Genomic DNA, 15,234 nt, shown 5'->3' on the forward strand with positions numbered 1-15,234 from the left:
GGCAATCCCATAGAGACAAATTAAATGAGGCACTAAGGCACCTTCATTTTTCCCATAGCAAAGGAACACAACAGAGGCTAGTCCAGAAAAGTACCTGGAGTTGGTGTGGTGGTGGTGTATGTTGGTGTGGGCGTGGATGTGCTTGAAGTAGTTGACATGGGTGTTGTTGAGACAGGAACCGTTGTGGTTGTGCTCGGAGGGCTGGTGGTGGTGGTGGTGGTGGTGGTGGTGGTGCTGGTGGTGGTGGTTGTTGGGGTGGTGGTAGTGGTGGTAGTGGTGGGAGTCTTCTCTGTTGTTGTCGTTGGAGTGGTTGTTGATATTGGAGGGGACACACTGCTAGTTGTGGTTGAAGCTGTGGAAGTTGTGGTGCTCGTGGTGCTTGGAGGTGAAAGACACTCTGGTCTGTTCGGGGTGCAGCAGACACTGATCTCGTAGTTGAGGCAGACTGGCATCGGTACTATACCTCCTATCTGCTGATCTTTATTGTTACAGATGAGCCCTACGTCAACATCACATTGCACTTTCTGCCCTAAATCTGCAATGGGCGTGTTAGGGAATTTCTCTGCTCGGCATGAAATATTCTCAACTTTGGCACACTCCCAGGAGGGGTCGTTCTTCCAAATGTTCTCAAAGGTTTCGTAGTCACCACTGTCCTTGTTGGAACCGTCTGGGTAGGTCACATCAATCCAGTCAGACCAGATGCACTCACAGGCTGCGAGGTGACAAGAAGACAAACAATCAGAAACAGACAGGACAGAGACAACAATGCAGGGCACCAGCTCACACACCGGTGGTGCTCTGGGCATCCCCTGCACTCAGTGGTGCCCCTCAGGCTGCTACTGTACTCAGCCAACACTGGCCACAAGAAAGCTCAGTGTTATGGCCAGGCCTCTCCTTCTTGGCCCTACAACCCACTCCAGGCCCAAATCAGGACACAGGCGCTGAGGAGTTCGGTGTGTGCCCCCCACAGCTGGGTCACATTGCTCTGTAGGAAATCTTGTGTACAAAAGCCACTCATATGAGACCCACACAGGAGGCAGAGCAGGGCTAAACAAATAGTCCTGCCACTCTCTCAGCTTCTTGGGCCATGCACACCATCTCAATATCTCATGGAGAAACCAACCATTGGGAAGGCACCCAACCACAGGGAAAGCAGGCACACAACACACGCTGCTGACAAAGCCTCAGCTGCTTCCCAGCAGCTCACAGATAGCTGGAGACAAGCACCAACAGGAACACTGGTAGAATCCAGCTACCCAGAGCTTGTGTCTGTCAAAAGGCCCAGAATTTACAGCCATCTCTGATCCCATCCAGAGCCACAAAAGGAGGTGCTCATGGACCTTTCCTACTCCTGCAACTAGGCCAGAAATGACAACAGAGCCAGAGAATTATTTGTTGGCATTCCAGTGGGAGACACAGGGCTTTTGGAGGGAATTATTTGGTTTTGGAACGTACAGACAGTACTTGGTGTAAACGGTGTTGTTGTCGGTGATCTGCTGGTGGTGGTGGTGGTGGTGGTGGTGGTGGTGGTGGTGGTGGTTGTAGGGGTGGTGGTGGTGGTGGTGCTGGGAGTCTCTGGCAACGTGGAAGTGGTTGGCAATTCCGATGTAGGGGATGCTGTGCTCGGTGTGCCTGTTAGAAACAGCAGGGAGAGAGAAAACAAAGGCACAAATGCATGAGTGGGATGCCATGTGAACAGAACAGGAGCTGTGCATGAGGCAGTTGCCACAGAGCTAGCGAGGTCAGCCCATCCTTCGCTTTGCAACGGCCCCTAGGACCAGCCCTTCCTTTCTGGCCCCAGAAAGCAGAATCCTTAAAAGTCATGCACATGCGAGGTCACAGCCCTCCTTGCCTAGTGAAGCTACTGGGGATAGTCTGGAAAGTGCTTCTCACCAAACCAGAGAGACCTACAAACAGGAAAGAGATGAGTAGGAGCAATGCTAATTTAATGTGTCTGGGGCCTTCTGTCTCTGCCTCTTTACCTGAACACCTCACAAATCTCAGGAGTAAGAGCTGTGTGGTGGTGAATCCATGGTCAGAGATGGAAGAGTGAAGAGGAAGTTCCTGCCTGACTGTCATGAAATTTCCCCCTGGTGGAATGTTAGCCTGCTGAAGAGCCTCCCAGAGTTCTAGCAGGTATCATCAGCAAAAGGCTACAGTTCACAAGTGGAATTCTTCAGTGCAAAATTGTTCCAAATGCCTCCCAGTGTAATCCTTGCTTCTAAGATCTGGAACCATTGGCAATGACTTGCACTGACATGCCAAAGCAGGAGGAGAAAGGGAAGAAAGTCTGCCCAGTTGTTCCTAGAATGAGAGTGTCACAGACTAAAAAGCCCCACTCCAATTGCCCACCATGCATGGGCCCAGTGACTAGATTCTGGCCAGCTGAAGGACAAGGTCCAACAGCAGGAAAAGCAAGAGTTTCCATCAGTTCAGCATCTGTCTAAGTTGGGCACCAGCATGAAAATTCTCCTGGGAGCCTTTTCAGTCGGGGAAGCACAGACCTTTACCTTAGCACCCCTAAATACTTGTTCTTCTAAACCAGCCAGCCAAAACAATAGCTTTGAGCACAGGGCTCTTTAGGGGATGAACAGTAATTCCTCCAGTCGGCAATCCCATAGAGACAAATTAAATGAGGCACTAAGGCACCTTCATTTTTCCCATAGCAAAGGAACACAACAGAGGCTAGTCCAGAAAAGTACCTGGAGTTGGTGTGGTGGTGGTGTATGTTGGTGTGGGCGTGGATGTGCTTGAAGTAGTTGACATGGGTGTTGTTGAGACAGGAACCGTTGTGGTTGTGCTCGGAGGGCTGGTGGTGGTGGTGGTGGTGGTGGTGGTGGTGGTGGTTGTAGGGGTGGTGGTGGTGGTGGTGCTGGGAGTCTCTGGCAACGTGGAAGTGGTTGGCAATTCCGATGTAGGGGATGCTGTGCTCGGTGTGCCTGTTAGAAACAGCAGGGAGAGAGAAAACAAAGGCACAAATGCATGAGTGGGATGCCATGTGAACAGAACAGGAGCTGTGCATGAGGCAGTTGCCACAGAGCTAGCGAGGTCAGCCCATCCTTCGCTTTGCAACGGCCCCTAGGACCAGCCTTTCCTTTCTGGCCCCAGAAAGCAGAATCCTTAAAAGTCATGCACATGCGAGGTCACAGCCCTCCTTGCCTAGTGAAGCTACTGGGGATAGTCTGGAAAGTGCTTCTCACCAAACCAGAGAGACCTACAAACAGGAAAGAGATGAGTAGGAGTAATGCTAATTTAATGTGTCTGGGGCCTTCTGTCTCTGCCTCTTTACCTGAACACCTCACAAATCTCAGGAGTAAGAGCTGTGTGGTGGTGAATCCATGGTCAGAGATGGAAGAGTGAAGAGGAAGTTCCTGCCTGACTGTCATGAAATTTCCCCCTGGTGGAATGTTAGCCTGCTGAAGAGCCTCCCAGAGTTCTAGCAGATATCATCAGCAAAAGGCTACAGTTCACAACAAGTGGAATTCTTCAGTGCAAAACTGTTCCAAATGCCTCCCAGTGTAATCCTTGCTTCTAAGATCTGGAACCATTGGCAATGACTTGCACTGACATGCCAAAGCAGGAGGAGAAAGGGAAGAAAGTCTGCCCAGTTGTTCCTAGAATGAGAGTGCCACAGACTAAAAAGCCCCACTCCAATTGCCCACCATGCATGGGCCCAGTGACTAGATTCTGGCCAGCTGAAGGACAAGGTCCAACAGCAGGAAAAGCAAGAGTTTCCATCAGTTCAGCATCTGTCTAAGTTGGGCACCAGCATGAAAATTCTCCTGGGAGCCTTTTCAGTCGGGGAAGCACAGACCTTTACCTTAGCACCCCTAAATACTTGTTCTTCTAAACCAGCCAGCCAAAACAATAGCTTTCAGCACAGGGCTCTTTAGGGGATGAACAGTAATTCCTCCAGTCGGCAATCCCATAGAGACAAATTAAATGAGGCACTAAGGCACCTTCATTTTTCCCATAGCAAAGGAACACAACAGAGGCTAGTCCAGAAAAGTACCTGGAGTTGGTGTGGTGGTGGTGTATGTTGGTGTGGGCGTGGATGTGCTTGAAGTAGTTGACATGGGTGTTGTTGAGATAGGAACCGTTGTGGTTGTGCTCGGAGGGCTGGTGGTGGTGGTGGTGGTGGTGGTGGTGGTGGTGGTGGTTGTAGGGGTGGTGGTGGTGGTGGTGCTGGGAGTCTCTGGCAACGTGGAAGTGGTTGGCAATTCCGATGTAGGGGATGCTGTGCTCGGTGTGCCTGTTAGAAACAGCAGGGAGAGAGAAAACAAAGGCACAAATGCATGAGTGGGATGCCATGTGAACAGAACAGGAGCTGTGCATGAGGCAGTTGCCACAGAGCTAGCGAGGTCAGCCCATCCTTCGCTTTGCAATGGCCCCTAGGACCAGCCTTTCCTTTCTGGCCCCAGAAAGCAGAATCCTTAAAAGTCATGCACATGCGAGGTCACAGCCCTCCTTGCCTAGTGAAGCTACTGGGGATAGTCTGGAAAGTGCTTCTCACCAAACCAGAGAGACCTACAAACAGGAAAGAGATGAGTAGGAGTAATGCTAATTTAATGTGTCTGGGGCCTTCTGTCTCTGCCTCTTTACCTGAACACCTCACAAATCTCAGGAGTAAGAGCTGTGTGGTGGTGAATCCATGGTCAGAGATGGAAGAGTGAAGAGGAAGTTCCTGCCTGACTGTCATGAAATTTCCCCCTGGTGGAATGTTAGCCTGCTGAAGAGCCTCCCAGAGTTCTAGCAGGTATCATCAGCAAAAGGCTACAGTTCACAACAAGTGGAATTCTTCAGTGCAAAACTGTTCCAAATGCCTCCCAGTGTAATCCTTGCTTCTAAGATCTGGAACCATTGGCAATGACTTGCACTGACATGCCAAAGCAGGAGGAGAAAGGGAAGAAAGTCTGCCCAGTTGTTCCTAGAATGAGAGTGTCACAGACTAAAAAGCCCCACTCCAATTGCCCACCATGCATGGGCCCAGTGACTAGATTCTGGCCAGCTGAAGGACAAGGTCCAACAACAGGAAAAGCAAGAGTTTCCATCAGTTCAGCATCTGTCTAAGTTGGGCACCAGCATGAAAATTCTCCTGGGAGCCTTTTCAGTCGGGGAAGCACAGACCTTTACCTTAGCACCCCTAAATACTTGTTCTTCTAAACCAGCCAGCCAAAACAATAGCTTTCAGCACAGGGCTCTTTAGGGGATGAACAGTAATTCCTCCAGTCGGCAATCCCATAGAGACAAATTAAATGAGGCACTAAGGCACCTTCATTTTTCCCATAGCAAAGGAACACAACAGAGGCTAGTCCAGAAAAGTACCTGGAGTTGGTGTGGTGGTGGTGTATGTTGGTGTGGGCGTGGATGTGCTTGAAGTAGTTGACATGGGTGTTGTTGAGACAGGAACCGTTGTGGTTGTGCTCGGAGGGCTGGTGGTGGTGCTGGGGGGCAGCGTGGTGGTGGTGCTGGTGGTGGTGGTTGTTGGGGTGGTGGTAGGGGTGGTAGTGGTGGGAGTCTTCTCTGTTGTTGTCGTTGGAGTGGTTGTTGATATTGGAGGGGACACACTGCTAGTTGTGGTTGAAGCTGTGGAAGTTGTGGTGCTCGTGGTGCTTGGAGGTGAAAGACACTCTGGTCTGTTCGGGGTGCAGCAGACACTGATCTCGTAGTTGAGGCAGACTGGCATCGGTATTACACCTCCTATCTGCTGATCTTTATTGTTACAGATGAGCCCTACGTCAACATCACATTGCACTTTCTGCCCTAAATCTGCAATGGGCGTGTTAGGGAATTTCTCTGCTCGGCATGAAATATTCTCAACTTTGGCACACTCCCAGGAGGGGTCGTTCTTCCAAATGTTCTCAAAGGTTTCGTAGTCACCACTGTCCTTGTTGGAACCGTCTGGGTAGGTCACATCAATCCAGTCAGACCAGATGCACTCACAGGCTGCGAGGTGACAAGAAGACAAACAATCAGAAACAGACAGGACAGAGACAACAATGCAGGGCACCAGCTCACACACCGGTGGTGCTCTGGGCATCCCCTGCACTCAGTGGTGCCCCTCAGGCTGCTACTGTACTCAGCCAACACTGGCCACAAGAAAGCTCAGTGTTATGGCCAGGCCTCTCCTTCTTGGCCCTACAACCCACTCCAGGCCCAAATCAGGACACAGGCGCTGAGGAGTTCGGTGTGTGCCCCCCACAGCTGGGTCACATTGCTCTGTAGGAAATCTTGTGTACAAAAGCCACTCATATGAGACCCACACAGGAGGCAGAGCAGGGCTAAACAAATAGTCCTGCCACTCTCTCAGCTTCTTGGGCCATGCACACCATCTCAATATCTCATGGAGAAACCAACCATTGGGAAGGCACCCAACCACAGGGAAAGCAGGCACACAACACACGCTGCTGACAAAGCCTCAGCTGCTTCCCAGCAGCTCACAGATAGCTGGAGACAAGCACCAACAGGAACACTGGTAGAATCCAGCTACCCAGAGCTTGTGTCTGTCAAAAGGCCCAGAATTTACAGCCATCTCTGATCCCATCCAGAGCCACAAAAGGAGGTGCTCATGGACCTTTCCTACTCCTGCAACTAGGCCAGAAATGACAACAGAGCCAGAGAATTATTTGTTGGCATTCCAGTGGGAGACACAGGGCTTTTGGAGGGAATTATTTGGTTTTGGAACGTACAGACAGTACTTGGTGTAAACGGTGTTGTTGTCGGTGATCTGCTGGTGGTGGTGGTGGTGGTGGTGGTGGTGGTGGTGGTGGTGGTTGTAGGGGTGGTGGTGGTGGTGGTGCTGGGAGTCTCTGGCAACGTGGAAGTGGTTGGCAATTCCGATGTAGGGGATGCTGTGCTCGGTGTGCCTGTTAGAAACAGCAGGGAGAGAGAAAACAAAGGCACAAATGCATGAGTGGGATGCCATGTGAACAGAACAGGAGCTGTGCATGAGGCAGTTGCCACAGAGCTAGCGAGGTCAGCCCATCCTTCGCATTGCAACGGCCCCTAGGACCAGCCTTTCCTTTCTGGCCCCAGAAAGCAGAATCCTTAAAAGTCATGCACATGCGAGGTCACAGCCCTCCTTGCCTAGTGAAGCTACTGGGGATAGTCTGGAAAGTGCTTCTCACCAAACCAGAGAGACCTACAAACAGGAAAGAGATGAGTAGGAGTAATGCTAATTTAATGTGTCTGGGGCCTTCTGTCTCTGCCTCTTTACCTGAACACCTCACAAATCTCAGGAGTAAGAGCTGTGTGGTGGTGAATCCATGGTCAGAGATGGAAGAGTGAAGAGGAAGTTCCTGCCTGACTGTCATGAAATTTCCCCCTGGTGGAATGTTAGCCTGCTGAAGAGCCTCCCAGAGTTCTAGCAGGTATCATCAGCAAAAGGCTACAGTTCACAACAAGTGGAATTCTTCAGTGCAAAACTGTTCCAAATGCCTCCCAGTGTAATCCTTGCTTCTAAGATCTGGAACCATTGGCAATGACTTGCACTGACATGCCAATGCAGGAGGAGAAAGGGAAGAAAGTCTGCCCAGTTGTTCCTAGAATGAGAGTGTCACAGACTAAAAAGCCCCACTCCAATTGCCCACCATGCATGGGCCCAGTGACTAGATTCTGGCCAGCTGAAGGACAAGGTCCAACAGCAGGAAAAGCAAGAGTTTCCATCAGTTCAGCATCTGTCTAAGTTGAGCATGAATAGGAACTCAGATGGGCTCTGGCGCTCTGTAAGCCAAGGGTTCCAGAAGGCATTGCAAAGGTCTCTAGTGCCAGCCCTCTCTTTCCAGCCCCAGAACGCAGAATCCTTGATGTCCATGCATATAGAGTGTCAAGGGCCCTCTCTCCCTAGGGAAGTGATTAGGCATGGTGCTGGAAAGTGCTTCTCACAAAATCAGAAAGGAAATGTCAACCTGAAGAAGGATGCCTGCACAGCCCCACCCAGAAAATTCCTCTATCAACAAAAGTTTGAAGCATGGCCTACTTTTTTCTCCACACCAGGCACTTCTGGCATATTTTCTCCGGCAGGAACTTAAGAGTCCAAACCCTCCTTAGTAAGACTTCCTTGCAGATCAACATTCTCTATGATTGTGACCTGCCTTTAGTAGCCAATAGCCCTTTATTTCTTCAAAGGCAAAGTAAATTTTTTCGGTGTAGATGTTGAAATTACTAGAGTGAGGACTGATGGTGTATACTCACTTGTTGTGGAATGGATGTGTATAGGTGGCGGGGTGGTAATCTCTGTTGAAGTCGTGGTTGTGGGTATTGTTGTCTTGGTGGTGGTTGGAGCTTGTGATATAGTAGGTATAATTGTAGACCCACAAGGAATTTCTTGCCACTCGCAACAGTTTACTCTGATTTCATAATTATAGCAAAGTGGCCACATAGTTACATCTTGCTCATCATTTTTGCAGATAAGCCCATATTTAACATTACACTCTACTTTCTGACCAAGATCATCTAAGCTCACATCAGGTTTATCCTTAGCCCTGCATTCAATTTCTTCAGGAGCTGTACATATCTTGTATCCATGTTTTCTTATTTCATCATATGTTTCATAGTCACCACCACCTTCTTCAGGTTTACTAACATCAAACCACTCAGTCCAATCACAGATTAGTCCAAAGCAAGGAGCTGCAGCAAAAGACAGAAATTTCAGACTTTACAGAGAACATCCTGAAAAGATCCCTTTTTTGTTTTCTTCTATTAAGGACTAGAGGACTGCATTGTAATTTGTCATCTTTCCAAAGAAAGGAGTTCTAAAATCAGTTCTGTATTACCAGGTCTTTAAATTAGATGTTTTACATCAAAATAAAATTACGAAGCTGAAGCCTTTAAAGATCTTTCTTCTCTCTACACTAATGGCACTTTTGAAATTATAAAAAAAATATTCATTTTTCTTTAAAATATATTTTTCTGTATTGATTGTCTTTCATTTACTCTTCCTTTAAATATTCCTTTGACATTTTTAACAACCTTGTTTTGCATTTATAACTTACTTGTAGTTACTGGATGGCTTGTAGTGGAAACTGAAATAGAACAAAAAGAGATTACTCTGTCATTTCAAAATAAATATAATAGTATTTTTATTTTTTTTGCTGACACCCTAACATTATTTCTACTATCCCATTAGGATATTGATATGTGAACATGTCCTTTTCAGAAATAGGAAGGCACCCTGTACATTTATACTTACAATTTCTTTCATGAGAAATAAATCAACTTAAAAGGCTAAAATTCTTTCTTATTGTGGTGTGATAAAAAAATCCATAAATATTGCTCTGTGTCAACTATAATCCCATATAATTGTACTTTCTATATTTAAAATATTTTCCTTAAAGAAAACAATTTTTAGATCACATCTGTATTAATGATTTACCTGTGGTAGTGGTGGTAAGAGTACTGGAAGGGAAGGAGGTTGAAATGGTTGTAGGTGAAGATGTTGGACAAGGATAGACTTCACCAGGAACTACAGAACCATTTTCTGCACAGATGTATATTATACATATGTCACCATCCTGTACTTGTCCCACAACAGTACCCACTTCGTAACTCGTTCCATTGATGACACAAGGACACCCTGAAAGAAAGAGCTTTACTGTGCAATTTTTCTACTACCACGTAAGAGGCAGAGGCAAAATACTTATGGACAAGAGAGCATTTACATGAATAATGCATGTGTTTCAGAGCTGTACCTGGAGCTTAGATCTACTATATTGTGCTAATTTATCTTTACAGTTAAAGCAACATTAGAACATGTTTAATCAAGTCCTGAATAAAATGCCTGGTGGTACAGACTTAGAAAGGAGGTTTTAAAATGTTCTGAGAGAAATAATAATTTCAATTTACTATCTGACATTTTTATATTAATAACTACATGTTCAGGAAGTGCAAACTTATAGTGAAATACATTAGTTTGGGTATGGGACATAGGGAGAAAGACTGAAGGGGCATAAGATAAAGGTTGAACCAGAAGTATTAACAGCAAGGTTCGATGAAACTGCTGCCAAATTTTCTTTAGTCACAACTTTCACTAGCACTGAAAAGAATTATTCTAAATCAATACTAAGTCTTTTGTAGAGCCAGGCAGAGTAGTTCTATATATTTTTTTCTTCTGTTCCCAGAAAAACCCAAATGCTATTTACCTGGGAGTGGTTTACACTGTATGGATCCTGATGGGACACAGACACTAAAAGAAAAATTTTCAAAAATTAAAATGTTGCTTATGTTTTATGACACCTCTTAGCAGAATCAAGAGCAGAGAAACATTGGTATTTGTCACTTGATCTTCATTCACACTATTGGATATTTTTCTGGGTATCTTTTTTAGTATTGCCTACCATTTTTCTTTCAAACTAAGTCACCACTTTCAGTACAATTGCAGGTTGCAATAACAACTGTTTTACAGAGTGAACTTACAGCTAGATCAGATCATTCTCTGGTCACCATGTTGAGCTAGAGTAAGTGCTGTCATTGCTAACACTAAGCAAACAATTGGGACTCAACTTATCTCATTCAGGGCAAGAGTATTTCAGATTACAGTGATTTTGAAGTCCCAGTTTTAAGTGAGAATGCAAGGCAGAGTACCTCTCTTCCCAAAGAGTCCCGAGAATTGAAAGGTTCTTTCAGAAGTTCACCCAGGTTTCATGATATAATTTATGACAGTTGACAGATATAATTAGTGAATTTGCTAATACACTTCTTATACTAAGACTACCAACCTGAAATCTGGATTATTATGGGTATGGAAAATTATGAAATGCAAGAATATACCAGCTCTTCAGTTGAAGTTGCATCTCTACTTGTTTGAGGCCAAATAAAGTAAATGAGGGACTCAGCATACACAAATTATTTCCTGAATTACTGCAAGTAATTTTTATATACCATATTGTACAGTTTTCTTCTGTGGGTACTTCTTGCCCAGGTTGTATATGGGTTCCATCCTCGAGGTAACATCCACATTGGTCTTCAGTCACACATTCCTTTGTCTCTTCATTATAAATAGGCTTGTCCTTAGGGCATCTGGGGTAGCAACCTATTGATGATAGGTAGAACAGAATACAGGATGAAGAAAAAGTACAAAAAAAGTGCAAAAAGTTAACTCAGCAATATGTTATCTTCTGAAAGTAAATTATTCTCACTGAATGAAGCATAGTGAAAGAAATAGAAGAAAGTAAAACTTCTCATTCAAATCAAAGTAAAACTCCCCATTCAAAACAAACCATGGACAATTAGTCTTTCCAAAAGACTTCAACAGTTCTCATTGATAATACTGAGGTGAGGAGGATTAAGCAAGAGGTTTTTATGAAAACTAGTGAAGTTTCTTTTTCTTAGTTCAGTACCTTGGAGAAACCCCTAATTTAAACTCACTTCTATGGGCAGCTAGTAATTTTAAGACAAAAATACACCCCAATTTTTGTATAGATCACTATATCAATAATAATCTTCTGAGGAATATGGAAGCAGATTCACTAACAAACAGGTTCATCACAACATTTCTTGGAACATTAGACCTTGTTTATATGCCTTGAATACACCAAATATCTCTGCCTCAAACAGATAATTTACCAATGTTTTTCCTTACCCTTGGGCAGTGATCCAAACTTCACTGCAATGGATTAATTTTCTGTCAATTTTTATTCCATTTTTCATGTAAATACACTTAAAAATATTATTCTGTTATTATTATTGTATCTCCTTCCTCCAAATAACCTCTTATTAAGTCCAATTATTAATGATATGAAGTCCTCTTTATACTGTACTGGAGTTCTAAATAGCCTTTAAACTGAAGAACCATGTAATTAACTGATACTTAACTCACTTTATACTGCCAGACTGGACTTAAGATGTCCTAACAAAAATAGGTGTGCTCTTTATTTCTATTGAAATTAAACAACAAAAATAATTCAGAAAGATAATTTGCTATATAATAATCTGCCTTCTGACACTTCCCAAATCTTTCTAATAATGTAAGACTATTTTAAAACACAAAGGTTTGTTGGGTTTTAAAAAATATTTTGATTAAGGATTTTTGTTGATTTTTTTAGTAGAGTTTTTTGGTGGTATTTTGTTTTGTTTGGTTTTGTTTCTCTTGAGTTTTGGTTTGTTTGATTTTTTTCCTTTTCATTTTTTAATAGCAGTTCAAAGCAAAGTCAAACTCAAGGCATTTCTTGCCAATCCCTAAACTGGAGTGCTTCCAGTCCTGACCAAAAAGACTTTATGGCTAAAAATACAGCTTTTTTCTCCAGCTTTACCATATAGAGACAGTACTTATGTCTACATAATGTAGTTACTACAGTAACTACAGTGCACAAGTACGCTTGTGAACTTGTACACTTGTATACTTGTACACTTTCCCATTCTGGGATCATTGCTGTCCTTTTAATGTGAAATTCCTGTTTCATTATCAACCACAAGGACTGTCACCTACTAATATCTCATCTACAAAGGAAACAGAATCTCCGTTAATCCAATATATAGCAGCATCCATGTGTCTGCTATGAAAGATATTTTCCAGTGTAAAGGCAGGTGGATGTTGCACACTAATCTAGTAAAGGCAATATGATCTGGTACATAAAAAATGATCAGGGTAAAAATGCCCAACTCTCAGTGATTCACTTCTTTGCCATATCAAATATTTTCCTGCTTTTGAAATACTTTTGCATGGGATTCAAAATAACCATGATGTAATAATAATGAATGTTCCAGGATATTATCCAAGCACAGACCTAGTTTTGTGCCTGACAGCAATGTAACTATCACCCATTGATGGTAATAAATAATAAATTACATTATAGGAAACATTTATGTAAGACTGGAGGCAAACTCAACATAGCAGATTTAGGAACATCTCATCAAGTTGACTGACTAGTCCATAATTATTAAAAGATATCTGAACAAAGTTATACAAAACACAATACAAAATGGCAAGGAATTTATTACCTTCCAGTAGTGGTACTGTAAAGTTGGTGCTGACATTATTGATCATCCTGCAGGTTGTGATATTACTGCCACAAGGCTCATAGTGCCAGTCACACTCATTGCGAGGATTGTAGTAGTCACAGAATATTGCTGATGAGAAAAGAGAGAAGCTGATTAAAATCAAGGTTTCCAGAATGCAGTTCTGAGCAGGCCTTTAAAGGTACAAGCTACATCAATCTACAAGTTAAGCTGGCCAAATTTCTCTTGAGGTAAAAGACCTGGCCTTAAGCAGATTTACTCTGCTTGAACTTAGGATACTTCAAAACACTGGTACTTAAGATTTATATTTTAAATATTCAAGCCACTGGGTAAAAATGTTTCAAATAGTAAAGAAAAATATTTTAAAAAAATTACTTTAGTTTAAAATTGAAGGTATATTTCTAAGAGTATTTTTCTTCCATAGCTACTAGCAAACTCCTAAAGATTCTTCCATTTTATACAAAATCATTCCATATTGCTATTTCACACAGGTTGGAAGTCCAAGAGGAAGCATATGAGCCATGATGATGATATGATCAAACATAAATTTAGCTTAGATTACTAGAGACAGAGGAAGGCACTTTTATTATCTTATATATCAGACCTGAATGAAACTTATAATTTTTGTTTCACTGGCTTCCTACACTTAAAAGCTCCAACTAGTCCAAATTCTGAATCTGACTGAAATTTTAAATTAAAAAAATATATATTTCTGCTACTTAAAATCTCAAAATTTTGATCAGAGCACTTTCGGGGTAATATTAATTTAAATACTATTTCACATTAATTTATGGTGTACTGATATGAGTACTAGCACCACTAATGGACACTGCTTAATATACATAACACCGATTAGGTTCAGTGCTAAAGTATGGAAGTGCTATATACTTTTTGCTAAAATCAAATTCTGAATAATTTTAAGAGCTGAGAGAAAAGAGAGATAGAGGAAGAGAAGAGAAGAGAAGAGAAGAGAAGAGAAGAGAAGAGAAGAGAAGAGAAGAGAAGAGAAGAGAAGAGAAGAGAAGAGAAGAGAAGAGAAGAGAAGAGAAGAGAAGAGAAGAGAAGAGAAGAGAAGAGAAGAGAAGAGAAGAGAAGAGAAGAGAAGAGAAGAGAAGAGAAGAGAAGAGAAGAGAAGAGAAGAGAAGAGAAGAGAAGAGAAGAGAAGAGAAGAGAAGAGAAGAGAAGAGAAGAGAAGAGAAGAGAAGCCAGGCTGAACAAAAGAGAGTTGAAATACACAAATTTACTAGCCCTGTTTGTTCCCTGATATGCTGAGAAAATATTTCACCAAGCAGCCATGAAAGCGTGACCTTTCAGTGGCAGTGCTAATGATTTATCTGACTGGCTTTCTGACAGCAGCTAGAAAGATACAGTTGTGTTTATCTGTTACTCACGGCAGATATCAGGAGTTCTCCAGAAAACACAGGCCTCAGCCTTGATGCACTCTTGGGCGTACGCTGCAACTGCAGAGCAGAAGCACTCACAGTCTCCACCGCTGTCACAAGAGCAGGCATCATGAACACAAGCTTCATAGAAAGGATGTGGGTTCACCTGTCAGGGAAAGAAATTATGCCCTAGTTCATCTCCAAATTAGTTTTCAAACTAATACATTTGAGATCTCTTGATATATGGGAATTGAGCTGGCCAGGAATGAGAGTGTGTCTAAGAGTCATCAAATCACAAACATTTACAAGCTTGAAGCTGCTCAATATGTTCTGGTGAATAATAGACTTAAAATAATATAGTTCCTTCATAAGTTGCTATGACTGAAAAAACAAAGTAAGAGTCCTTGGCACTGCTCACATTTCCTAATAGAATTCCATTCTAGTGCTCCCAAAACCAAGTTGAATTGATGCCAGCAAAGTCTTATTTTCCAGCAACCTTTGCCAACCAAATGGTAAACAATGTCAGAAAGTCTGCATTCACAGCAAATATGAAGCATATAATTTTGTGCCTGTCAGTTTTTGGAGTTTATCCAATGACACATTAAAAAAAGCTTCTTTTTTTTTTGTTTTGGTTTTTTTTTTTGTTTTTCTGTTTGAGTCTGCAAGAGAAGAAACTTAGAATGGATTTTTGTTGCTGAAGTAAACCATGTGGAAACATATAGAAAATTAATTAAATTAATAATTGCTTGTGACTATTCCACTGTTAGTTGGGAGCAAACTGTTGTTAGTATTACCATACATCAGAAAAGAGATGAGAAATAAAGAGAAGTGCTCTCTGTGCACTGTACTCTGGAAGCTGTGGGTTGTCACAGTGTTTGCTGTGGCAATTCAGAGGCAC

At 43.1% G+C, this 15,234-nt stretch overlaps 1 protein-coding gene across 2 annotated transcripts in view; it reads right to left on the reverse strand.

Moving 5' to 3' along the window:
- Positions 1–15,234, reverse strand: part of MUC2 (mucin 2, oligomeric mucus/gel-forming) — a 56,339-nt gene that overhangs the window by 23,608 nt on the left and 17,497 nt on the right. For both annotated transcript variants that reach the window (XM_088057344.1, XM_088057343.1), the window contains exons 24-36: positions 14,346–14,502; positions 12,937–13,065; positions 10,879–11,029; positions 10,140–10,183; positions 9,374–9,574; positions 8,994–9,023; positions 8,194–8,628; positions 6,690–6,866; positions 5,326–5,946; positions 4,013–4,252; positions 2,703–2,939; positions 1,456–1,632; positions 95–712 (exon numbers count right to left, since the gene is read on the reverse strand). In XM_088057344.1, the coding sequence (XP_087913470.1) occupies positions 95–712; positions 1,456–1,632; positions 2,703–2,939; positions 4,013–4,252; positions 5,326–5,946; positions 6,690–6,866; positions 8,194–8,628; positions 8,994–9,023; positions 9,374–9,574; positions 10,140–10,183; positions 10,879–11,029; positions 12,937–13,065; positions 14,346–14,502 (3,217 nt within the window). The remainder of the gene's footprint in view (positions 1–94; positions 713–1,455; positions 1,633–2,702; positions 2,940–4,012; positions 4,253–5,325; positions 5,947–6,689; positions 6,867–8,193; positions 8,629–8,993; positions 9,024–9,373; positions 9,575–10,139; positions 10,184–10,878; positions 11,030–12,936; positions 13,066–14,345; positions 14,503–15,234) is intronic.

This window comes from Pseudopodoces humilis, chromosome 7, assembly GCF_049639895.1.
Source record: "Pseudopodoces humilis isolate 2021_Gansu_Grassland_sample_001 chromosome 7, ASM4963989v1, whole genome shotgun sequence".
Lineage (NCBI taxonomy): Eukaryota > Metazoa > Chordata > Aves > Passeriformes > Paridae > Pseudopodoces > Pseudopodoces humilis.